General features: G+C 36.2%; 1 protein-coding gene across 3 annotated transcripts in view; it reads right to left on the bottom strand.

The window, feature by feature from the left end:
- Positions 1-834: 834 nt before the first annotated feature.
- Positions 835-25,922, bottom strand: part of LOC121425081 (adhesion G protein-coupled receptor L3-like) — a 36,071-nt gene continuing 10,983 nt past the window's right edge. For 2 of the 3 annotated variants that reach the window (XM_041621058.1, XM_041621049.1), the window contains 13 exons: positions 25,105-25,296; positions 24,195-24,404; positions 12,422-12,583; positions 11,694-11,770; positions 8,141-8,290; positions 7,537-7,725; positions 7,020-7,210; positions 6,479-6,689; positions 5,843-6,004; positions 5,268-5,389; positions 2,767-3,035; positions 1,762-1,828; positions 835-1,411 (listed from right to left, as the gene is read on the bottom strand). In XM_041621058.1, the coding sequence (XP_041476992.1) occupies positions 877-1,411; positions 1,762-1,828; positions 2,767-3,035; positions 5,268-5,389; positions 5,843-6,004; positions 6,479-6,689; positions 7,020-7,210; positions 7,537-7,725; positions 8,141-8,290; positions 11,694-11,770; positions 12,422-12,583; positions 24,195-24,404; positions 25,105-25,296 (2,537 nt within the window). In that variant the 3' untranslated portion in view covers positions 835-876. The remainder of the gene's footprint in view (positions 1,412-1,761; positions 1,829-2,766; positions 3,036-5,267; positions 5,390-5,842; positions 6,005-6,478; positions 6,690-7,019; positions 7,211-7,536; positions 7,726-8,140; positions 8,291-11,693; positions 11,771-12,421; positions 12,584-24,194; positions 24,405-25,104; positions 25,297-25,922) is intronic. The other variant, XM_041621066.1, reaches the window with a different exon arrangement.

Here is a 25,922-nt window from a genome sequence, read left to right as displayed (position 1 = left end):
AGTTATTTTCTTTGTGTTCTCGTATTTATCCATCTTTTCACATCCACCCTATTTCTTGCGTCTTAAAAATCACGGAGACTCGTAGTTTGAGTGTTTGGTGTTTACTTTTACACTCACACGAACATGTTGTTGTTACCATAAATCGTTCTCGTTAGTGAATGATAAAGAGTCATCATAATAATTCTTTATAAAAGATTCTGAACTATTTTTCGTCGACAGTTATGAAATGTAATCACTTTTCAAAAATAAATTTGCACGTCACGTTATCAACATTTCATCATTTATTCACTTGATGAGAAGACAAAATATGAACAAAATAAGAAAGCATTATTTCAATATCCTGGTAAATAGCTGTTCAACTTCTTCTGGGAGCCTATTTGAAAGCTGTATTCTCCTCTCCCGCGTTCACGAAAGAATTAACGGTGGTTTTTTCCATTACATATAATTTAACCACAATAAAATGTTCTGAAACCAAGCAAACAAATCAACGCCATGCGCAGAGTATTTTCTTATGGAAAGTGTGGGGCAGAAATTAAACAAATAAAATAAAAATAAAGAAATAAAACGAGAGAGCTAAAAACCTAGGTTATCTCAAGGGAATCTTTGGACCCTGGTTAAATAGGAAAGATTGATGCACATTGCCGTCCATTTTTTTATTTTAGATCTGCAAGAAGAAAAGAACAACAAAAATAAATCTGGAAAGGAAGTGGGGGCAACTGCCCCCTGCTCATCCGCTGTTTATGTCCATAAAACAGACAATAAATGATTAAGTGACAACACCGGGCAGCACAGCTCTCTTCAACATGTTCAAAGAAACAAAAATCTTGGACAATTCAGATGAAAAACGATTGGGATAGCGGGGGGGGGGGGGCTTGTTCACGGCGTTGAGACAGTATCGAACGACTCAGCTTGCGACTCTTTACCCCTTTTGAGTGGCAATGGTTTTAATTGGTCATGATGACTCATTTCTTTGGAATCCTTAGCGTTCTTATTGTGATCACTGGTGGAAGTCTTAACTATATCGAAGGGACAATAGATATAACGGCAGCATGCAGCGAGTTGCATCCGTGCTTGTGGCAGCCTGGCGCAATAAATGACGAAGATGAAAAATCCTTGAAAGGCGTTCATGATGACGAAAACAGTTTGAGAAAAAGCAATGAGCACCTCATTTCTGATATTAACAAGGAAACCGAACACCCATGTTAAGCCGAGGAGGAGCAACAGGATGAAAGCATTCCGTAATCGTCGAATTCGCTCACGGTGACGAGTCGAGGGATTGTCTTGTATCTTGCCTGCCGTTGTCGAGCTGATGCGCTTCATGACGAGGATGAAGATGACGACGTTGAAGAGGAGGATGAGTCCGACAGGGATGAGTAAACCTGTGATGTTGGGCCATTGCTTTATTAAACACCTATACGGGAATGTAATATAAAATCAGGATAAATTTCCAATATCATTAGACCTATTAGAATACATATATCTATTGATATTATTCTAAACATTGTTCTTATAATTATTGTTCTCATGATCGTACCACTACAATAATCGTAAATATCATATAATAATAATAATGATGATAATAATCATGATCATCATCATCCTCCTTATCTAAATATTATCATCATCATGGTCATCAACATAATTTGATGTTATAGATTTATTACTATTATCAAACTAGTCGTCATCAATCTGCCTGTAATTATCACTTTCATTATTTCATTATCATTAATTTCAATATAATCAATTCAAAACTTTACTTACATATCTCCTCGAGCATAATTCTGTCTAAATATACAACCAATAATCAATACGACGATCGCTGGAAGACCTGGCAGAATAATAATGTAGAAGTAAACGATATTATTAAATTTGCGTCATTATAATTTTGATTTAAATAAACCCCACTACATATGGCAAATGCATTTTCATTATCGCCTGGTGCAACAGCAACAATAGTCATTGTTTGCACTGGTTTGCATGGGAGATAAATATAAGGACAATGCAACTTGTGGATATCGTTTGAAACGGGCAGGTGTTTCATAAAGCTGTTCGTAAAGTTACGAACAACTTTACACACAACTGGAACGTGATCTTATGAGGTCTTAACTCAATTACATAGGGATATATCACTTGGCATGAGAAAGGGTTACCATGCAGCCATGTGTAAAGTCTTTCGTATTTTACGAACTGCTTTATAAAACACCTATACCGGGCCTTTAATCAAACAAAGGTTTTGTAATTACATAAAAATATATCTCTCTATAATCGTAACGATGTCTGATTGATTTCCAAATAAAACTCTTTTCAATGTGTCTTTTTATTTACATGGTCCTAGGTATCATACAGCAAACAATGGGTAGATGGAGATCATAGTAAGATTTTCTTAATAAATTAAGAAATTGAAATTGGTTTGTGGTAAGAATCTAATATTTCAGTCACACCAACAACTATAGACCGATCAGAATTATTACACTATTTTCAATGACATACACTGTAAAAACTGGGGTGTTAAAACTGACACCAATTGGTGTTAATAGAGGACCACACCTTGAGGTGTTAAAATTACACCCTAACGTTTGAACATAACACCAAGAGTGTAAATGTAACAACCAAAGGTGTTGTAATAAAACCTATAGGTGTAAAATTAACACCACTAATTTACCACCGGTGTAAAATAACTGGTGTGGTCCTCTATGTACACCGGTTATAACACCATCAATCGGTTTGGAGTCGGTTTCACTGGTGTGACTGGGAGGCTCTACTTACCCCATCCAAAGAAAGATGCCTTCCGGATAAACCTTGGAATATAAGAATTGATTATGCGAACGAAGAGGAGGTAGACATTAACCCCTTCGATGCCCATCCATGCGAGGGACGATAAAGCGAAGAAGTGAAGAACAGCTGCGAGGATACCGCACGGGATGGGGGACATCAAAGGACCGAGACCAATCACCAACATGAAGGTGATGTAGAGACCGAGGAGAGATAGGCTGAGACAGAGGAGAATCTGATTGGGTTGCTTGTTGCGAAGTTTTCTACAAGGGCGAGGGGATAGGGGTGTTGGGGATGAAGAAGATGGATAAATAACATGGCCATTATGTGAATACAACAAATGATTTTAGGCGTATTTTGAAACTTATGAATTTGATTTTCGTGTTATGGATGTTATGTAAAACGAGGCAAAACACGTTACAAAGATTTTATCCCGCACTTGCCTCTAGTAGAACGTTTTGGATATTGTGAGAGCAGGATTGGAAGATGAAGAAAGGAAGGGAAAGAGTGAGGAGGTAGAGAGTGGGGAGATGAAAAAGTCAAGATAGAAATGATTATGAAATTTGAAATGTTTAAAGGAGGGGGAAGAGGGGAAAACAAGAAAGAAAAAAAATAATAAGAACAAGCACTGGCGTAAATCCGTGTTGATGGGTGGGGGGATGACTGAAATATTTTGGCTTTTTTTGCAATCATGTTTTTAGATATGCAAGGTATTGTCATTGATATGTCCACAGTGGCGTGCCGTGGGTCACGGCATAGTGGGGGCACCAGCAAAATTTTTAAATCACTTCGCGCGCTCAGTTGTCAGTTATACTGACCTAATAGAGACATTTTAAGGACAATGTCATTAAACGGATATGTATCTCACTGATCAAATAATGCGAGCGCGAAGCGCGAGCTGAAATTTTTTATATTCACACCTAAAAAGGGACATTATAATCAAATTTGTGTAATCATGATAGGTACCTGTCTCGCTAAACAATGCGAGCGCGAAGCGCGAGCTGAAATTTTTGTATATTTTGACCCCAAACAGCGAGATTTTAAGGAATATATTTTAGGAATCCATTAAGAGTATGCATTTCTCACCATAAGCATCTAATGCGAGTTCCAAGCGCTTGCTGATTTTATTAGAATTATATCTGAACACATGAAACATTTTTGTAGTCATTGCAATCATGATTATCATATGCATCTCACTAATCAAATATTGCGAGCGCGAAGCGCAAGCTGAAAATTTAGATAATTCAGACCTGAAGTGGGGCATTCTAAGGTTTCTTGGTAGGAATTAACTAGGACCATACGTATTTCATTAACCAAATGATGCGAGCGCGAGCTGAAAATTTTTGATATTCAGATCAGAAGGGACATTTTAAGGACTGATTTCAGGAATTCATGAAGAGCAGACATATCTCACCAATCCACTAATGCGAACGTTATCATGGACAGGAAATGTTTCATACATACGAAGACCTTAACATGGGGCAATCACTTTTTGATTCATGTAAAAGAAGCATACGCCACTACATAAAACAATGATAATTCAAGTGCTAGGAAATATATTTGGTTTATATTGACTTGAAAACGGGATGTTTTAGTACAACAGGTTTATATATCTCTTTAAACAGACAATGCGAGCACCAGAACAATGAAGACGTAGGCCCTGGGCAAATTATGTTTCATAAAGTTATGATAAAAATGTTTCTTATGTAATGTAACATAACAGAATAAAAATATAATATAACATTATAATGAATAATTTTCTTATTTCCCACTACGTTCTTTTCCTTTCTCCCTCTTTTCTCCTTTCCCCGTTTTTTTTTTTGTTTCGGGGGGGGATGTGCCCCATGCCCCCCCGTAGTTACCCCACTGTATGTCCATATGGCAAATACCCCTCCAATATATTATCTTTTTCCCCCATGATGGTTAAATGGTTTTATTAGAGATTACATTAAAAATTGTTTCACCTTCCATCTTAATCCCTTCCCAAAGACCCCAACATTGATGAATTGGAAGAAACGGGGGTTTCTCTTCAATGTTATAATAAAGAAAATAAGTATTTCGTTTGGAAATGGTGAACTGGCTCTCTATTTGCATTTTATGATTCAATAATATTGTTTTATTTGTTAAGCGGGATTTTAGGAAGAATTTTCATCAATAAAACAATTATCTTGTGATTTTTTCCCCATTTCTTTCGTAAAAAGTGGGGGGATGTTTGTACAGGCCATTCCCCCCTCCTCGAAAACTGGGGGGGGGGGATATATCCCTCCATCCCCCCCCCCCGGGATTTACGCCAGTGAGAACAAGACATGGCGGATTTAGCGGAAAATTAATAAAGGGGATGATAAGGAGAGGAGAAGGAGGAAACAAGGAAATTAAAGGATATATTGTAAACTCACATTGTTAGTCTTCGGACTTTTTGATGAGCATTGTTGAATAAAACCGAATTGAATTTGAATTTAGAATGGATTAGTATGGATTACAAATTAATTACTTACGAGGAAGAATAAGCGATGATAGTGAGAATGAGACCGCATGTTGACAGTCCACAACCAATATAGGTCAATACTTGAGCGAAATATCGAAACTCTAATGGTAGAAAGTCTTTATCATATATGTCCTGGTAAAGATATAAATGTGAAAATTTTAAGATAGACTTTAAAAAAAATCTTTATTCGCTGTTTCCTTACGACTCTAATGTCGAGCTTTCTTATGCACTTGTGTGTGTGCTTTGTTTCCGGCAATGGTGTGTATTGTACAGGCATACAGTTTTCTTTTTGTTTTCCATCTCAATTTCAATGTCATACGTCACAAAGGTCATTCCAATCTTTTAATTCTCTTAAAACATGTTAGAATACAAAATGTCTTTAAAAAGTATTTAAAAAAAAGATATTTGAAAGGTGTGACGTAGACTCGAACCATATGAGTTGTCAATTTCATCTACACGAAGTTATTCTTCTTCTAGTGAGCCACTATATTCTTGCCCCTCCCCCAACTACCAACCCTATTTCGATAAAGGTTCTATCATTACCCAATGGTTTTCATGATTTTACATATTAACATTACATCCTACCAAGAGAACGGCGAAGTTTGCCAGTCTTCGACACCTGCAGACCGGTCTTGTCTTGGAGGAACCGGGCACTCGTCTGCACCCCCTTGAAGACCAGTCACCTCGTCTATGGTTACCATCAACGTCCCAATACACGCATTCTACATTCTTTATCATATTGGGCTCCTGTAGGGAGAGGTAATTCAGAAACAGATATAAGTAAAGATTGCTTACCAGACGCTAAATACATGGAGGTTTGTCAAAGACCAACACGGAACACCTCTTCCCCTATACTGATAACAAGTTTTTTTTTAAATGAAGTTAAAAAAAGAATCGGTAAATCACGTTTACATATTTTTGTCTTAGATATTCCTACAGGGGCCCTCATTTGATCTCGAGATACAATATGCGCATCATCTCCCCTGTGGTAATCCATCGTTACAAAATTTGAAGTTGGGTTGCTACGTTAATAGTTCAAATCTCACCAATGTATCTTTTTTTTGTATACATTCAAGAAAAAAAATATTATTTTCCCTATATTAAATGTAAATCTAGTTGCCCAAAGTTTCCATTTCATTAGGCATGAATCGTTAGCTATAATGGGGGCATTCATTTTAAATTTAGAGATCTTGTGCGAAAGGTGGGGAAAATTAATCATACCATGCCGACATCAAACGTTGAAGTAACATATTTGTCATTATCATCGATTTCGTCATCCATGCCGTGAACGGTGGCGGCAATGATCGGTGTAAGAGGCCTCCGACGAAACGATGTCTCTCTTGAATTCAGGGTCTCGAGTGTGAGTGATACGAAGAGGGATGTTTTCTGGTAAGCTACAAATGATACCCTGAAACTGTCCTTGCCGGAAGAACTATATTATACAAAATAAAGTTAAACAAAACCCATAGTATTGTGGTCAAAACTCATAAAAATCGTGATGTAAAAGTTGCGTTAACTTGAGCTATTATTACCAAAGTGCATAAACTCTTTCAAATTAAGGCAATAATTAACACATAAAAAAACTCAAGTTATAGTGTGTTTTTTCGGGGGGACCGGTTCGCTTCATTCGTTCGTAACACCATGGACCTATCATGGTAACACCGTACTAATAAAAAAACACGCCCTCAACTGGCTTTCCTCGTTTCGGCACTGTACGGCGTTATTCGATATGATGACTCTTTAAAATGAAGCTCTTTCTTACCTTGCTTTAGAGTCAAAATGGACGAGACTTGGAAGAATGACTGAAGCCTGAAACATCCCGTTCTCTATGAAGTCCTCATCGATGGAGCCATAGGTAATGCGGTTGTAGAGACCATCTTCACCTTGATCACCGAGGCTAAAGATGGCAAATGATGACCCCTGAACGCTTTCGGTTATTGTAGTCGTACTAACCTTGAATATTACCAAAATATGATTTTTTTTTATAAAGTACGTATGCTACGCGTAATCATTTTGTTTAATGTTTAAACAATGGGCTTCGAGCGAGAGGACAAAAAACAGAATACGAAATTTATTATGGGGTGGGGATTAAGAAAAATAAGTGGAAGGCGAGTGTACATTCAGTATAAATTACATGGAATTTGAGAAGCATTTATAAGGTAAAAATAATTGACATGAGATAATATTATAAAGAATGCGATGTAGACATAACAACTGATTACAAATAGCAATTTAAACATTATACATCAACAGCACTAAATGAAAATAAAATGTCATACCCGTACGGCAAGGTTTTGGTGGGAAATGACGAAACTTCCATTTTCAGATGATAAATCAACGATGTTCAATTGTTGAGTTATAATATCTAAAGCTCGATTTGTAGTATTGTCGCCTTCTTGAGCAGTCTGTAACTCAATTTCTTCGACATTCATTATGTTACTGATAACTTCCAGAACCGAGTTTGTTACCTGTATAGAATTTCAATATGATATTATGAATAAATAAAAAAACAGACTTATTTCCTTAACTCTGTAATGTAATCAATTTGTTTTGAAAGTTTAGGCGCCACATCCCTGTGGAGGCCCAACTAATTGTGTTGGATTTTCTTAGATATTGTAGAAGGCCTTGTTTAAGTTCATGTTTTTTTATGTGCCTACCTTATCTACCTAATCTTTCATTTCAAATAATCACAATAAGACCTCAAAGATTTGTTTTCAAATGTTTTTAACACTAAACGGTGAAAATAAACAATGATGCGATAGAGATAAATATAATTTGAATATAAGATTTTTTTTTATAAATCAGTATATATATCAATAAAAAAAGAAACGCATATCAATAACAACAACAAAAAACAGATAAATGAATCAAATATGTGACTACCTTTGGAGAAGTTGAATTAAGACTTGTAATTTTCTCGAGGAATGAGACCACATTGTTGACATCTTCTGATAAAATGTTTTCATCGGGTGAATTTGTGACTGAGATCAGGAATGGAAGCTGACGATCGATAGAAGAAGACGTTACAGGTTCCTTGAAAAGAGATATATCAAACATTTCCATCACTTTTTATTCAATTTGAATGTACCCGTTAAGCATAACGGAATTATACAGTTATATAAACAATGTGACTTTATTGATTATAAAATGTTACTTAACAACAAAGTAAATAATCGGGGAGGAGCTGCGGTAATTCATGTTGAAAAATAATTATGTAATATTATATCACTAGCGTAAATACTAACGGTGAACCTAATGTTTAGGGGGATGATCTATTGTTTCACCCCCAACTTGAATAGTATGACGTCATGGATTTACGTCAATGATGACGAGAATAATGACAATATTAATAATAATGATAATCATCTTCATCATTATAAGTAGAATAGGAATAAGAAGAAGGAGAAGGAGAAGAAGAAGAGGAAGAGGAAGAAGAAGAAACATTGCTCATGCAGCGCATATAAGGATGAAATTATCATCACGTCTCTAATTCGGAAAAAAAAACATTAGACGAGCATTTATACAGTGCGTATCAAAAAATGTTTACACTTTGAAAAAGCCCTGAGAATTGAAAGATATTCAACATGTGGGTAATTTTTTCACATAAATTCTTGGGTTTGATTCTAATCTATCCAATGAAAGTAAAAGTTTTGACAGAATGTTACACTTGAGTGAGCACTGTCCATTTTTGTCAAGCTCGCAGAAATGCTCATTTTCACGCTGTGTCAATGGTTAAAGGCAAAATAAAACTTACCCTGCGAAACATTTCTCATACTTTTCCCTTGCTCTTTTTTCAGTCAATTCAAATAAAACGGATACATTCAAGCATTTTGTAACAATTTTGCCACCAAAATTAAAATTTTAACACTTAGTAAGCACAACCTTTACCCTTTTTATGCCAACTGGATCTGAGGACATAATTGAATCTGAACAAAAGTTTATATCAGACATCTCCAGCATTTTTTCACTAAGTTTTTGTCATTTAAAGTGGGTTAACATTTCATTTTTCATTTAATACTTGTTTCTCCACACTTTTCCCAAGCTTCACAATGATTAACAAAATAAAAATCAAGCCTAAGCCATTTCATGTAAATCTCAGCTCAGTGTAAAGTAAATATCGTCACGATGGCCTCGGTGTGTGGGGGAGTGGGGTGGGGCACTCTTCGAAGTGTTTTGGGCAAGAAAACAAATTAAAAAAGGTAAAGATATCTCCAAATCATTTTACTAGCTAAATTTCATGTTTTCTTCATGATTAAGGTTTACTTTTTTTAATTACAATTTCAAAGTTCTGCGCAAATGATTTTCACTAACTTTTCAAAAGTAAGTGATGCTCACTCAAATGGAAATGTTTTTCGACATTTAATAAGAATAATAATGAAACGTTTTTGTATATAGCGCAAAATACATAAGCAAAGTTGCTTCTCTGTAAGCGCTTATATTTATATCGTTATTTGCTTGAAATATGGAAAAATCTTCAGGATATTACAAATGTATAATTTTACAGGATTTTTTCAAAGGGTAAACTTTCTTTTGATACGCACTGTATATAATCATATTAAAAGCTAATCTTTGTCGGCCAGGGGCGTGTGCCTTTATTTCACTAGTCCAGATTGAAATCTTGTGAGAGGGAGCTACTTTCCTCAAAGCCAGACGACGTAGAGGGAGACTCATAAACGTGACATTACCCCCCCCCGGTCCCCTCCAAATGTTGCTTCTGATTGTATATATCAGTGGTACACTGCAGGGGCGTAGATAGCGGGGGGGATGGGGGGGATGCATCCCCCCAGAATTTTAGGTGGGGGGATGGTGTGTACAATCATCCCCCCAGGTTTCTGTGGGGGAAGAAGCAAAACTATACAGTAATAAAGCAATGAATGCTAGTTAAAATCAATCAATAATAATAACAGTAATAATCATAACGTACAGCAATGACAAACATGATCAAAACTGGACTTTTATTCAGAGTCAATCATCTTGTATGCATTTACAACTTGCAAGTTTTAAGTAATAACAACTGTCTTGCGTCGTCATATACATTTAAGGATCGTTATTCAGAGTTTCACCAAGTACATTTCCTTATAATAATTATGTATTTGCAAAGGAGATAAGTTCAAAATATTTCATTACAGATTTAAGAAAGTGTCGCTTAATCACTCCCTTTCAGAGCAATTGCTTTCATAACACATTAACACTGTTCAAACGAATTAATAAGAAATTACCTATACACATACACTGACCCTTTCCCCTGCTGGCCATGTCCTCAACCCCTACTTTGCAAAGGAAAGGTGAAAATTTTCAGTCTCTAAGGAGCGAATTAGTAAATGAATGATTTTGGAATGAAAATGTAAATTTTGGATGGCCTCAGTGATATCCGAGGTTTTTTTCACTCAATATTCACTCTTTCATATATTCACTCCTTAAAGAGTGAACTATTTCACTAATTTTTTCAGAGTACTTTGCGCTTTTCAAAGAAGGTAGAATCATCCAATATATAGACATGCCTTAATTCACTAAGGCAGATTGAATCAATCCATGGATAAGATTAATTTATGGTCTAAGATCACAGAACAAGCCTAACTCGACCCTCAGCGTGTTCATTGTCGGACCTTTGACAAAAAACATAATCATCTCGCGCATTTACGCGATAAAAATTTTATCTATACAGTTTACTTCCGACAACCCGGTGAGGTTTATTTCATTTCCATACTTAATTCAATCAAGCCTTTGTAATCATGGTAATTTTAAACAGAGTGTGCTTATCATTTTAGTGTCCGCATATCTGCACGTGGATAAGAAATATAATGTTGAGCTTTTTTTATTTTACCCCTATTACTATAATTGTAAGTGATATTTTTTTAGTTATTTGGCTGTCTATTTGTTTATTCCTTTAGTTGTTGATTCATTCGTTTGATCATTAACAATATCGCTACTTTTAAAAGAGTATACTACTATACTAGTAAAATAAGGAATACTAGTTATTCTAGATCATGTTTAGCAGGACTGTCATGACCAAGATGATAACTAGACATCCGACAAATGACATTTCTCTTATGATCATCTTTACTCATTGTCATTAATCAAACAAAAGATTACTGCCATGAGAAATGTGCAAGGAAGTTTGTTTATTACTGGATGCCCTGTTTATTGCTGAAAGCAAAGTGATTAAAAGACACACGAGATAATCCATGAGGCAGATCGTGTTTTTGTTATCTTTAACTCGTCTGCTTTGGCCCATGATATTTTGTTTTTATCGAGTACGTTATCTCCTTCATTCTTTATATTTATATATTAATTATATATATATATATATATATATATATATGACCCAGCTAGGGATCATCCCCCCAGGTCTAAGGACCTGTCTACGCCACTGGTACACTGGCACTACCTATTATGAAATTTTGCAAGAATTTATGATCATAAAATATTTACGAACCTGTAAGAGAATTGCGATTCGTCGATTAATTGCCCTGGTTGCTGGTATCATCGTTGTAATGTCATCAACATCAGTCTCTGTTTTAATAAAATTATTTCATTCTATTAAATCATTGATATTCTGTAAATTCATATCATACGTGTGGTAGATCAGAACCTTAATCAGAATTCTAATGACCCAAAACAAACTAAATCAAACACAGTCACGCTGATCCTTTATTGATAAAGTTGACCGGTTCCTTAAACATTGGTAATTCCTTAAAACATAACTAATGAGAATCATTGGCATAAACCTACTATTCATTGTTTTTTTCGTTACAGTAATCTAGCATGAGCACCGGATCGCTATAAATTTAAGTCGAAAGGGGAAACCTCTTAATCAGCTCGTCCCTTCGCTTCATTATTTGCACTATAGTTTAAAAAGCATATATATCTATTTTCCCTCTAAGTTTAAGCGTATGGGCCGTGGACGCGTAATCATAAAGTTATTTTTGAATTATATATGAAATAGAGGAAAATAAAAATATGACGGTAAAGCGAAAAAACGAAGCACACGACATAAGAAGAACTGTAGCGTGAAAATCATGGACTTGGATGTGTAGGTGGCTTTTATTTAATACTCTTCTCCTACCATCCCATTTTGCATCTTCACCCCTCCCTATCTAAAAACCCTAATAGCGTCGTCCCTACATGGCTACTGAAAGATTATCATACAAACAGTGAGCTTACGAGAGCAGAAACCAAGTTCAGGTGTCCATAAACCGTTGACACATTTTGAAATTTTGGCTCCACCATTACACTCCAAAACGATGATATCTTCATGCCTGAACTCCACCTGCCCACTCGGGTAAAGTGCTGTGTAACTTCTTGGAGGGGGTTGAGGACATCTCACTAAAGTGAAAAATATAATTTTGTACGCAGTTCTAAAAAAAAGTAAAATGTAAATCTTACAAAATTTACATCTACATGCAATCGGCCTTGATTATGATTTCGGTAGGGGAAGGGATGAATTTAATACCTTGTTACCACTCTGATAGGCCTATACAAGATGATACATAATGCATCTTGTTAATCAGAAGAGGAACAATTTACTTTTTGCTTTTGTATGACCATACATATGGGCGGCCATAAGTGCCAAAATTACCGATTTGAGAAATATATATGTACCGTTGAAAATAAACTAAAATGCAGAAATATATCTAAAAATAAAGAAATTTTTAAAATAATTAAGATAACAAAAAAATAGAAATTCACAGAATCAAACATTAGTGCAGAAATAAGGACAAACACAAAACAAGACAATCGCAAAGAATAATAATACGTAGATAACCATATAATTGAACACAATCACAGAAATATAGGTTCATGCAGGAATAGAGAAAGACTGAGAAATGTAAAGACATTCATAGAATTAAATACAACTTCAGAAATATAGACAACCGCAGAATTGAAGAGAACTACAGGAATAATAGAGACGTCAGAAATAAAGACATTTTCAAAAATATAGACAGCCAGAGAATTGTAGACAACCTAATAAATATAGACAATCTCAGAATTTAAGAAAACTTCAGAAACATAAACAACAGAAATATAGACAACCTCAGAACACAAAAACTTCAGAAACATAAACAACAACAGAAATAGAGGCAACCTCAGAAATACAGACAACCGCAAAATTAAACAAAACGACTGAATTATAGTCCATCGCAAATAGCGCTACCTCGTCGAAAATAGAGACTGCAGAAATTCTGGAGAGCACAGAAATTCTGTAGAGCTGAGAAATAAAAGTACAGCACGTCAAACATACTGGAAATGAGAGGGCAATAGAGGGCGTACTACCACCACGCACGTGTATGATGCATGCATGCGACGAGTGCGATCGAGCATGTGATGTGCTATGGTTTTCATCGTTACCGGTATTTTGTATTACATTATCCCACTTGTTTTGGGATTTAATTTCAACCTCTATGGTTGATTACGTTTGTTGGGCCTGAACTTGGTAAAGAGGACTTCGTGAAACAGCGGACAAGTAGCTCACTATCTCCGATTCAGTCAAGAAGTTAGACTTATAACGGTGTTGAGAAACGGGCCCCATGATGTCTAATCTACGATGACCGGCGTGAAGTTGGTTGGATATTCGGTTACACTTCGTATTTCCGAAGCTTCGTAATTCCGAAGGTTCTTTATTCCGAAGGTTCGTAATTCCGAAACACGTAAATTGCCTATACCTCGATGTTCGTTAATCCGAAAACGAAAAAGGGTTCGTTAATCCGAACATTTGTGGCGTAATTCCGACGATTCGTTATTCCGAAGGTTCGATAATCCGAAAACGAAATAAGGTTCGTTGTTCCGAAGGTTCGTTAATCCGAAAACGAAATAAGGTTCGTTGTTCCGAAGGTTCGTTAATCCGAAAACGAAAAAAGGTTCGTTATTCCGAAGGTTCGTTGATCCGAAAACGAAATAAGGTTCGTTTTTCCGAAGGTTCGTTAATCCGAAAACGAAATAAGGTTCGTTAATCCGAAAAGAAAATAAGGTTCGTTGTTCCGAAGGTTCGTTAATCCGAAAACGAAATAAGGTTCGTTGTTCCGAAGGTTCGTTAATCCGAAAACGAAAAAAGGTTCGTTATTCCGAAGGTTCGTTGATCCGAAAACGAAATAAGGTTCGTTTTTCCGAAGGTTCGTTAATCCGAAAACGAAATAAGGTTCGTTAATCCGAAAACAAAATAAGGTTCGTTTTTCCGAAAACAAAATAAGGTTCGTTAATCCGAAAACAAAATAAGGTTCGTTAATCCGAAAAATGAAAACCGGGAAAGCAGAGGCAAGGGGAGGGGGGCGGGGGACACTGTTGCCGTTCAATTATCATACGAGGATGGGAAGGCAAGGGCGGCCGAACGAATTTTCGTTGGGGGTAAAGCCAAAAAATGAAACTCATACGTCAAAATTGGGACTGTGGTGATATTTTCACCTTAAGATTATCATCTGCTTGAAGTCATTGTCTGTTTGATAGTGATTAAGTAGAGAATAACTTTTTTGAAGTGACTTCTTATTATGGCAAAATGTATATTTAGGCTTTATTTTTCGGGAGAGAGTATAATGAGCGAGCGGCTTTGTAAAACAAATTCAAAGGTGAAGTTGTATAACGTTTTTTGTTGTCAGTTATTCTTAAAATGGCATTATTGCGAGGTGTTGCGAGCGTGAATCACAAGCTAAACTTTAGGTTATTTCAATAAAAAATGAAAATTAGTTTTTAAAAATCCGAGCAGATTTCTGCTGTCATTAAAAAGATGTGCATCTAACTAAAGAATTAACACGAGCGCAAAACGCGAGCTTAAACATACTGACCAGAAAAGGAACCTGTTAAAGAAAGCATTTAGTGACCTCTTTAGGATGCATATTTCACCAATCGAATGAGAGTGCGAAGCGCAAGCTGAAAATTTTCAATATTCCAGCCTGAAAACTTAACTTAACTTGTATACTTCAAAAAGAGTATTTTATTTCGAAAAAACATGAAAAACGGCATATTTATTTTTGAAAAAGGAACTTTCCCATTTTGGAAAATATTAATTCCCCTGTTTTTTATTCCATTTTTGATGCCCCCTGCCTCCCTCCGCTGGATCCAACTTTGGTCAAATAGAGGGGGGGGGGGGGGGATTTTTTTAAGCCATATTTTCCTTGATCGGCAGTTTAAAGTTGATTTTTGTTTGTTTCTTTGAAAGGGTAGTCCTAACAGTCAATAATTAGCTTTATCCTTATAAAATAAAGTAAATATGTAATAACATGATAAACCTTTTTAAATAATGCGAGCGCGAGCTATATTTTTGTTAATATGATGGGCAATATGTTTGTGATCTTCAAAGCGAGATGCCTATGTAACTAAATTTAGATAATAACTGCTAGCAAGAAGCGCGAACATAATTTTTAAATATATAAGCTCTGATCTGATCTAAAGGGGACATTTTAAGAACTTTTTGTAGTTAGCCATGAAGACGATGCGTGTTTTAGCCAATGGCGGCGGAACGTATTTTTTTTTTGGGGGGGGCAAAGTAAAAAAAAAGGGGCCAATAGGGGCAATTTGGTGCAAACGGATATTTTCACCATTAGATTATCATCTGTGTAAAGAGGTTGTGTGTTTTTGTAGTAACTAAATTGAGCACAATTTTTTAAGTGATCACTAAACATGCTAAAGTTATATATTTACGTTTCATTTCTGCGAGCGTAGAGAGCAAGCGGTTTGGGGAAAAAGTCAAATCTGAAGATGTAAAATTCACCTTTTTGGTCAATACTGTGAAAAGGGCATCCTTGTGAGATGTTGCGAGCGAATCACGTGCTCAAACTTTTGGAAATTTCATGTGGGCCTAGAATGATGATATTGATATAGATATCATTTACCCAGGGAAGCCACTTCAGTTCTGAAAACTATTCTCCCAGCTATTATTTTTTTTTACAAGAATGCTATAGAATGTCCAGTTTTCAGGTTGGAAAATCGGGAAAATTTGGCTCACGTTTCTCGCTCGCATCAAGTATTGTTTATTGAGGAACTCATTCTATTCCTGGTTACAAAAAAGAAGTATGAAATGTCCAGTTTTCAGGTTGGAATATCACAAATTTTAAGCTTGCGGTTCGCGCTCTCATTATATAGGTCGTGAGATATATATTCTATTCATGAGTCACTAAATGCAGTCCTTAAAAGATAACTTTCTGAAGCCTGTTGCATAAAACTTTTTACCTGAGAAAACTCTGGTAAAAACTGAAAACTAAGGTTAGTCTGATTTCCGCCAATTATATACTTTAGCACAGGGCAAAAACTCCTGTAAAAACAACCTGAGTTTTCTCAGGTAAAAAGTTTCATGCAACAGGCCCCAGGTCAGTATATAAACAAATTAAAACTCGCCCTCGCATTAATTCTTTAGAAAGATACACATCTTTCTCACGATTACAAAAAATGCTCCGAATGCTCATTTCACGTCTTGTTACATGAAATGTCTACTAGTTTCAGCTTGCGATTCGCGCTTTCAACATCTCACAAGGATCATTATTAGTATTATTTTTATTTTTATTACCAGCAGAAGCTGTTATTAAAAATGACATCCCCTCCAATACAAATCCTATTATCTAGAGGTTGCTCGCACGCTTCCAACACACTTGATCCCCTGCATCTTTAATTAAACCATTTGCTTATAGGCAATTGCTCAGATAAAATCGAAATTAGCCTATGTTTGATCAGGGCGCCATTCTTAATGAAATACATGCTTTGGCCCGAACACACATCATCGATCGTTATTACTATCATTGCATAATATCGTGAATCTTGTAATGACAACATCGTTTTTGTTACCAAAATGAATTATTTTCATTTTCGGAAATACGAACCTTATTTAATTTTCGGATTAACGAACCTTATTTCGTTTTCGGATTAACGAACCTTATTTCGTTTTCGGATTAACGAACCTTATTTCGTTTTCGGATTAACGAACCTTCGGAATTACGAACCTTATTTCGTTTTCGGATTAACGAACCTTCGGAATTACGAACCTTATTTTGTTTTCGGATTAACGAACCTTCGGAATTACGAACCTTATTTCGTTTTCGGATTAACGAACCTTCGGAATTACGAACCTTATTTCGTTTTCGGATTGACGAACCTTCGGAATTACGAACCTTCGGAATTACGAACCTTCGGAAATACGAACCTTCGGAATAACCGAACCTTCGGAATTACGAAGCTTCGGAATTACGAATGTATGCGGGATATTCGATATTCGATATTCAAACTGTGAAGTTGGTTGGATATTCAGGTTCGATATTCAAACGCGTGTGAAGTTGGACAGATATTCAATATTCGATATTAAAAAAATAGGGGTTTTGAAAGCTAGCTAGGGGGTTTAAAAGGTGGAACACGTCTCGGGCAACCATAAAATAGCTGGCTTGCCCTAATACGAGGATTTTTTAGGGGACAAAAGTCAGTGAATAAAAGGGTTGGAAATTTCTAATTTAATTGTTTTTTCAAGGGGCCCCCAGGGATATCCCGACGGCCTAGCCAGGGTAACCACCTATCCTAACTTGTAGAACTCGATTCGGGTAACAAGATAAACACCTGCTTGACCCGGCGTATGTACATTAAGGGGCTCAAATTAACAAAATTAAAGGGAATAAAGGGCTATTTAGACCATTTTTTAATTAAAAAAAGTATTTTTTTCAAGTTGCCCCCAGGGATATCCCGACGGCCTAGCCAGGGTAACCACCTATCCTAACTTGTAGAACTCGATTCGGGTAACAAGATAAACACCTGCTTGACCCGGCGCATGTACATTAAGGGGGCTCAAATTAACAAAATTAAAGGGAATAAAGGGCTATTTAGACCATTTTTTAATTAAAAAAAGTATTTTTTTCAAGGGGCCCCAGGGATATTCCGACGGCCTAGCCAGGGTAACCACCTATCCTAACTTGTAGAACTCGATTCGGGTAACACGATAAACACCTGCTTGACCCGGCGCATGTACATTAAGGGGGCTCAAATTAACAAAATTAAAGGGAATAAAGGGCTATTTAGACCATTTTTTAATTAAAAAAGTATTTTTTTCAAGGGGCCCCCAGGGATATCCCGACGGCCTAGCCAGGGTAACCACCTATCCTAACTTGTAGAACTCGATTCGGGTAACAGGATAAACACCTGCTTGACCCGGCGCATGTACATTAAGGGGGCTCAAATTAACAAAATTAAAGGAATAAAGGGCTATTTAGACCATTTTTTAATTAAAAAAAGTATTTTTTTCAAGGGGCCCCAGGGATATCCCGACGGCCTAGCCAGGGTAACCACCTATCCTAACTTGTAGAACTCGATTCGGGTAACACGATAAACACCTGCTTGACCCGGCGCATGTACATTAAGGGGCTCAAATTAACAAAATTAAAGGGGAATAAAGGGCTATTTAGACCATTTTTTAATTTAAAAAAGTATTTTTTTCAAGGGGCCCCCAGGGATATCCCGACGGCCTAGCAGGGTAACCACCTATCCTAACTTGTAGAACTCGATTCGGGTAACAAGATAAACACCTGCTTGACCGGAGCATGTACATTAAGGGGGCTCAAATTAACAAAATTAAAGGGAATAAAGGGCTATTTAGACCATTTTTTAATTAAAAAAAGTATTTTTTTCAAGGGGCCCCCAGGGATATCCCGACGGCCTAGCCAGGGTAACCACCTATCCTAACTTGTAGAACTCGATTCGTAACAGTAACAAGATAAACACCTGCTTGACCCGGCGCATGCACATTTAGGGGCAACTCGGTAAAGCATCTCATCAGCAGATTTTATTCATTAATGACACTCAGTCCTAATTCCTCCGCCACTAACATAGTTCCGAAAACCGAGTGATACATGTATTTTGTTTTATTCGCACAAAGTTTGTTGAGTTGTTAACCATATTTTTCTTCTCGAATCAGTCTAATCATTATACATACTTACTTTTTTGTAATCAGATTACAAAGTAAGAAAAATTAGAATGGGTTGGGTCGAATGATTATCTTTAGCCTTTTGTTGTAGATCGGCTGTCTCTGCATGCTCTTGCAGAAAATAGGCATACCGAAAAAATAAGGGGCCGTATATCGATACAAAACGTCTTGTTGAAAATATGAGTTTAACGTTCTTCTAATCTTCAAATAATTCTCAGGAAACATTTTCTATGGCACGTGTAGCCTTCAATTCAATTAATCAACAAGGACGGAGTTATACCCCGAAAAAATAATTGTATTATGAATTAACATGTCTCTTTTATACGATATCGCGTGACTAATTATTGATTGATTGATCGGCTAAATTGCCAATGCGACCATCACATAATTTGAATTTATATTTAAAATCTTTTTAAAAGGCCAAGATTTTCTAGCTCGCTTCGCTCGCTGGTGACTTATATACAATTTTCCACTTTTGCTATGTTTTGCTGCTTTAATATATTTCGTTTATTATCCGCACTGAACTGCTTTGAACTTAAAGGGATAGTCCGGGGTGAAAATATTTATATTTTGATACATAGAGTGGTATTCACTGAGCAAAATGCCAAAAATTTCATTAAAATCGGAAAACAAATACTAAAGTATTTGTTATTAATTTACCCAAGCCAAATTCTAACAATTGTAAAAGGACATTTTTCTATCGGGGATATCAATTTATAATCGATTGCTCAATGAAATTCATAATGTACCAACTTTAAGTTGCTTTCATACTCTATTATGATTATTTAGATTGAGCATTTGTATTTTTACTTCTTTCTTTTTGTTTTCATAGTTTTAGTAAGCTTTTTTTGAACACTTTTCTGTCAATGTACTTTACTTGGAAATGTTTTTCTTTTAGTATTTTTATTGGTGTATATTACTTTGTTTGGTAAATGTAGGACCCAAGGAAGAACAGCAGTATTTTGCAAATACAGCTGAATTGGGCGATCCTCCGTTATTGTATCTATATTGTTATGAAATAAAACAAACAAACAAGTTTAAAGTTTAGCAATATTTTTGTGAAAACAATCATCATGAATATTTATTAGATGGGCTGTGGATGTTACATCTCAACTTTCATTTTTCTTAACGTGTTAATACATAATTTTTTCCCCGTTATTTCATACTTGTGTGAATAATGTCTCCCTTATAGTGAAATAAGTTGCAGCAATAAAATAATATCAAATGCAATAAATCAATGGACAATCCAATTTTTCTAGCTCTTGGAGGAAAAAAAATTGAATAGACCTAATTTCATATAGTAAAATACAAAAGAACAAGTGGAGATGTGACATCATCAGCCCACCTAATGAATATCATGACCATACTGTTTTCACAAAACATTGCTAAAATTTAAACTTCTTAATTTGTTATCCGATTTTGATGAAATTTTTGGCATTTTGCTAAGTGAATTTTACTCTATTTATTAAGCTATAATACTTTCAGCCCGGACCATCCCTTTAATATAATATGTGTGTGTATATACCCGCGATATGATAAAAAAATGTTGGCCATCTGCAAAATTTTAAAATATCACGAGGTTCCGGGGGCTCCGCCCCAGACCAGTGGTGGCACCAAAGGATGAGGCCCAGTGAGTTGCCCAACCCCCCGAAATTTTGAAGAAAAAAATGTTTAGTAAGCATTGTCATAATTCTCCAAGACTTTTTTTTTGTTCTTAAAATTTTGAAAATTTTCTCATCCATTCACCGTTAGCATTTAGCTCCCGACAATTTTGGTCACTAACATAGATCTTTCAGGTCATTATATAAAATTCACGATGTCGCTCGCGCTACGCGCTCGCAGTAACTAATAATTGAAATAAGTAAATTATCTATTTACATGGGTCTTAAAAATCCAATGTCATTAGAGTTTTCATTATTTGTTTTAGCGAGATACATATCCTGCGTGTCCACAATTTTCATAACTGAAATATTTTCAGCGAATTAGATACCCATTCAGTTCATGATGACAAAAAAGGTGCTTAGAACGTCCAGGTATCATCCCTTCGCGCTCACACTATTTATTTGGTGAGATATCATCTTCATGACCCAATTAATGCAAACAGCTAGTCCTTAACAGGTCGCTTTTCAAGTCAGGAGGGACACCATTATTTTTGAAATAAAATTAGCTCGCACTTCTCGCTCGATTTAAAGAAATTGTGTGTCACCCCCCCACCGAGAATGTTATTTTGCCTCCTTATAGGATAAAAACCCTTGTGCCATTATTGTTCCGGACCCCATCCGATAACACTGCCCCAAGCCCCCCAAAAAGTTCTGAAACTGGGAAAAAAAGAAATGACAAAAGGAAAGAAAGGAAAGGAAGATGAAAGATATATGATGTTCATTTTCTGCACACCATGCATGTCTAAAACAATCTCAAAGTTGCTCGGGGCACAATCCTAAAGTATCCTGTTCATACTATTATGACCTCTCCGTTCTCCCTATTTTTCTTTATATTCCCCCTCCTTTTCTTTGCTCTCTCTCCGAGTCCCTTTCCCTTCTCTCTCTTCTATTTTTTTATCTTTTAAAGTTTTTATTGTTTTTTCATAATTTTGTATAAAAAATCAAATATAATTAATACAATATAAAAGAGTAGAATAAATGATATCTTCTATTTCATTTTCTCCCTTTTCTTATGTTTTTTTTTTTCTACTCTTCCCATTGCCGGCACTAAGAGATAGGGAGGAAGTCGGGGCAGTAGTTCCCAATGCTCTAAATAGCCCTTTATTCCCTTTAATTTTGTTAATTTGAGCCCCCTTAATGTACATGCGCCGGGTCAAGCAGGTGTTTATCGTGTTACCCGAATCGAGTTCTACAAGTTAGGATAGGTGGTTACCCTGGCTAGGCCGTCGGGATATCCCTGGGGGCCCTTGAAAAAAATACTTTTTTAAATTAAAAAATGGTCTAAATAGCCCTTTATTCCCTTTAATTTTGTTAATTTGAGCCCCCTTAATGTACATGCGCCGGGTCAAGCAGGTGTTTATCTTGTTACCCGAATCGAGTTCTACAAGTTAGGATAGGTGGTTACCCTGGCTAGGCCGTCGGGATATCCCTGGGGGCAACTTGAAAAAAATACTTTTTTTATTAAAAAATGGTCTAAATAGCCCTTTATTCCCTTTAATTTTGTTAATTTGAGCCCCTTAATGTACATACGCCGGGTCAAGCAGGTGTTTATCTTGTTACCCGAATCGAGTTCTACAAGTTAGGATAGGTGGTTACCCTGGCTAGGCCGTCGGGATATCCCTGGGGGCCCCTTGAAAAAACAATTAAATTAGAAATTTCCAACCCTTTTATTCACTGACTTTTGTCCCCTAAAAAATCCTCGTATTAGGGCAAGCCAGCTATTTTATGGTTGCCCGAGACGTGTTCCACCTTTTAAACCCCTAGCTACCTTTCAAAACCCCTAATTTTTTAATATCGAATATTGAATATCTGTCCAACTTCACACGCGTTTGAATATCGAACCTGAATATCCAACCAACTTCACAGTTTGAATATCGAATATCGAATATCCAACCAACTTCACGCCGGTCATCGTAGATTAGACATCATGGGCCCGTTTCTCAACACCGTTATAAGTCTAACTTCTTGACTGAATCGGAGATAGTGAGCTACTTGTCCGCTGTTTCACGAAGTCCTCTTTACCAAGTTCAGGCCCAACAAACGTAATCAACCATAGAGGTTGAAATTAAATCCCAAAACAAGTGGGATAATGTAATACAAAATACGGTAACGATGAAAACCATAGCACATCACATGCTCGATCGCACTCGTCGCATGCATGCATCATACACGTGCGTGGTGGTAGTACGCCCTCTATTGCCCTCTCATTTCCAGTATGTTTGACGTGCTGTACTTTTATTTCTCAGCTCTACAGAATTTCTGTGCTCTCCAGAATTTCTGCAGTCTCTATTTTCGACGAGGTAGCGCTATTTGCGATGGACTATAATTCAGTCGTTTTGTTTAATTTTGCGGTTGTCTGTATTTCTGAGATTGCCTCTATTTCTGTTGTTGTTTATGTTTCTGAAGTTTTTGTGTTCTGAGGTTGTCTATATTTCTGTTGTTTATGTTTCTGAAGTTTTCTTAAATTCTGAGATTGTCTATATTTATTAGGTTGTCTACAATTCTCTGGCTGTCTATATTTTTGAAAATGTCTTTATTTCTGACGTCTCTATTATTCCTGTAGTTCTCTTCAATTCTGCGGTTGTCTATATTTCTGAAGTTGTATTTAATTCTATGAATGTCTTTACATTTCTCAGTCTTTCTCTATTCCTGCATGAACCTATATTTCTGTGATTGTGTTCAATTATATGGTTATCTACGTATTTTTTTATCATTTATTATTCTTTGCGATTGTCTTGTTTTTGTGTTTGTCCTTATTTCTGCACTAATGTTTGATTCTGTGAATTTCTATTTTTTGTTATCTTAATTATTTTAAAAATTTCTTTATTTTTAGATATATTTCTGCATTTTAGTTTATTTTCAACGGTACATATATATTTCTCAAATCGGTAATTTTGGCACTTATGGCCGCCCATACATACTCTATGAGAATAATTATAGATTGTCGTCCCTCAAATCAACATTAGACATACAGTTGGAAACTTTGAAAAATATTCTGATAAGATGGTACAGCGATGACGGAGATATTAGGCCTACTTTTTAATGATATACCAATCCGATTTCAGTAAGGTGTACATAACTATATAGATTTCGGTTATAGTATAACGTGTCGTTATATTAATTCAGGGAATATATATATCCACGTTAACTTGCCAATGTGTTTTATAAGGGAAAGGTTGATCTTCATGCTGAGCTTGAGCGTTTTATATTGTCACTCATGTGCACGTCGACTATGATTAAGCAGAACGGTAGAATGGAGGTGGCGAGGTTCTCGATTCTGCTAGTCGCCCAGGGTGAAATGAGGTCATCTCGTAGCAGTCGTATATGACGACGTGCAAATCCTCTACTAGCTAGAAATTTTAAATTCAAACGAGAATACAATGATACTTACAGACGCATTTCGGTGTCTGAGAATCCCAACCTCGTGCTCTGCAAGTTGAAATTGGTTGACCAATCAGAGAGTAGTTTGGGCTGACGCAGGTAAAGGTCACTGACCTTCCGGGTTGATAAGAATACTGTTTAGGACTATACAGGACGCCATCGGGCACCAGACGCCGCTGACAGTTACTTTGTGGAAACTGAATGTTACTACCAGACAGCTCTAGAGATTTGAACGTAGAAAAAATCAACATGAGAATGTGTGATTACGTTTCGGAAATAGTTACTACTAGTACTCCATTCCTGAACAATAATACCAACAACTTTCTACCACACCTTTATGAAAGATGTATGTTTCATATCGACTTCCTTATTTATTAGTCATGACATGGTTATTTTCTTTTTCTCACTTTATAATGTCAAGATTAAATATGCTATACTGGATATAATGAGTTGGCGCCTCTCAAAAGATTTATACACTCCAAAAAGTAATTGAAGCAAATGTGTAAATCAACAATTAACTTACACTGAAAAATGATGTTAAAAATTCAAGCATGTTGTTAATCTCGTCTCTCTAACAACTATTGCTTAAAGTTTCAAACAAGTAGTTTAAAAAGGTTTAAATAATTTCAAAAAAAGTTAAAACACTTGTTTTAAAGTTTAAACAACTTGTTGTTTGAACAGAGGCGTATGCAGGATTTTTTTTATAGGGAGGGGGTTCAAGCTGAATCAAATGTTGACAAAAAAGGTCTTCATCACAAATTTTTACGTCGTTTCCTACCCCAAAACAAATTGACAAGCAAAAAAGGTCTTTAAAAAAATTAAGGTGGGGGTGGGTGTAAAAAAATGAGGGGGATTGAACCCCTGTAACCACCCTGCATACGCCACTGGCTAAAAAACGGGCTATTTTTTTTACTGTGTACCATAGCATTCTCCAGGATCAGGAGACCATCTTCCATTGATGCAGGTTGATGAAGGTTTACCAAGAAGACCATGATTTGGACGGTTACAGGAATACGAAACAACTGATCCATTAAGATGCGTCCTAGCACTCGGAGTCAATGTCACGCTAGAAGATACGTCGGGAGGCTCACATGACTCGATGTCAACAGAAGCTATAGAATGATTACATAATAGAAATAAAAAAAAAGAGTTAAAGGATCTCAAATTAGTGCGATCTTACCATTAGAAAAAAGCAATTCATCCGAGTTCAAATTGATTAGGTATAAGGTATGACATGAAAGCAGGAAATTGATGTTCACAAAATAAACTGGTAATAAATGAGACACAAAATTAGTTAATGAGAACTGACAAAATGAAGAATAATATATATATGACGGAAATCATGTTCGACCCCCCCCCCGAAATATGCTATGAAATGACGATGACTACTGAATGGTCATGCTGAATATTGATGTACGCCTTTAAAAAAAAGCATTTTAATTTCGAAATGTCCACTTTCCGTCAAGTTGTTTCTATATGACAAAATTAATTTAATGGGGGCCTGGGAGAGGCTCCCTTCTCTGGGCTTTTAAAAAACTGAATTGGGCCTAAACGACAAATAATATTAGTATATTTATTCTCTAAGTTTAAATGCTAAAGATTCATATATTGGTTCAAATAGCTACCAACCTGCGATCAGAACCGTGAGGTAAGTAAAAAAAAAACCGCACTCATCTGCAAAGCTATGAAACCAAATTAAATCAGGGGTCCGGGTGCTCCCTCTTGACGTATCACTTAC

The sequence above is a fragment of the Lytechinus variegatus genome, chromosome 1 (genome assembly GCF_018143015.1).
Source record: "Lytechinus variegatus isolate NC3 chromosome 1, Lvar_3.0, whole genome shotgun sequence".
Classification (NCBI taxonomy): domain Eukaryota; kingdom Metazoa; phylum Echinodermata; class Echinoidea; order Temnopleuroida; family Toxopneustidae; genus Lytechinus; species Lytechinus variegatus.
This window is presented reverse-complemented; position numbering and strand designations above follow the sequence as displayed.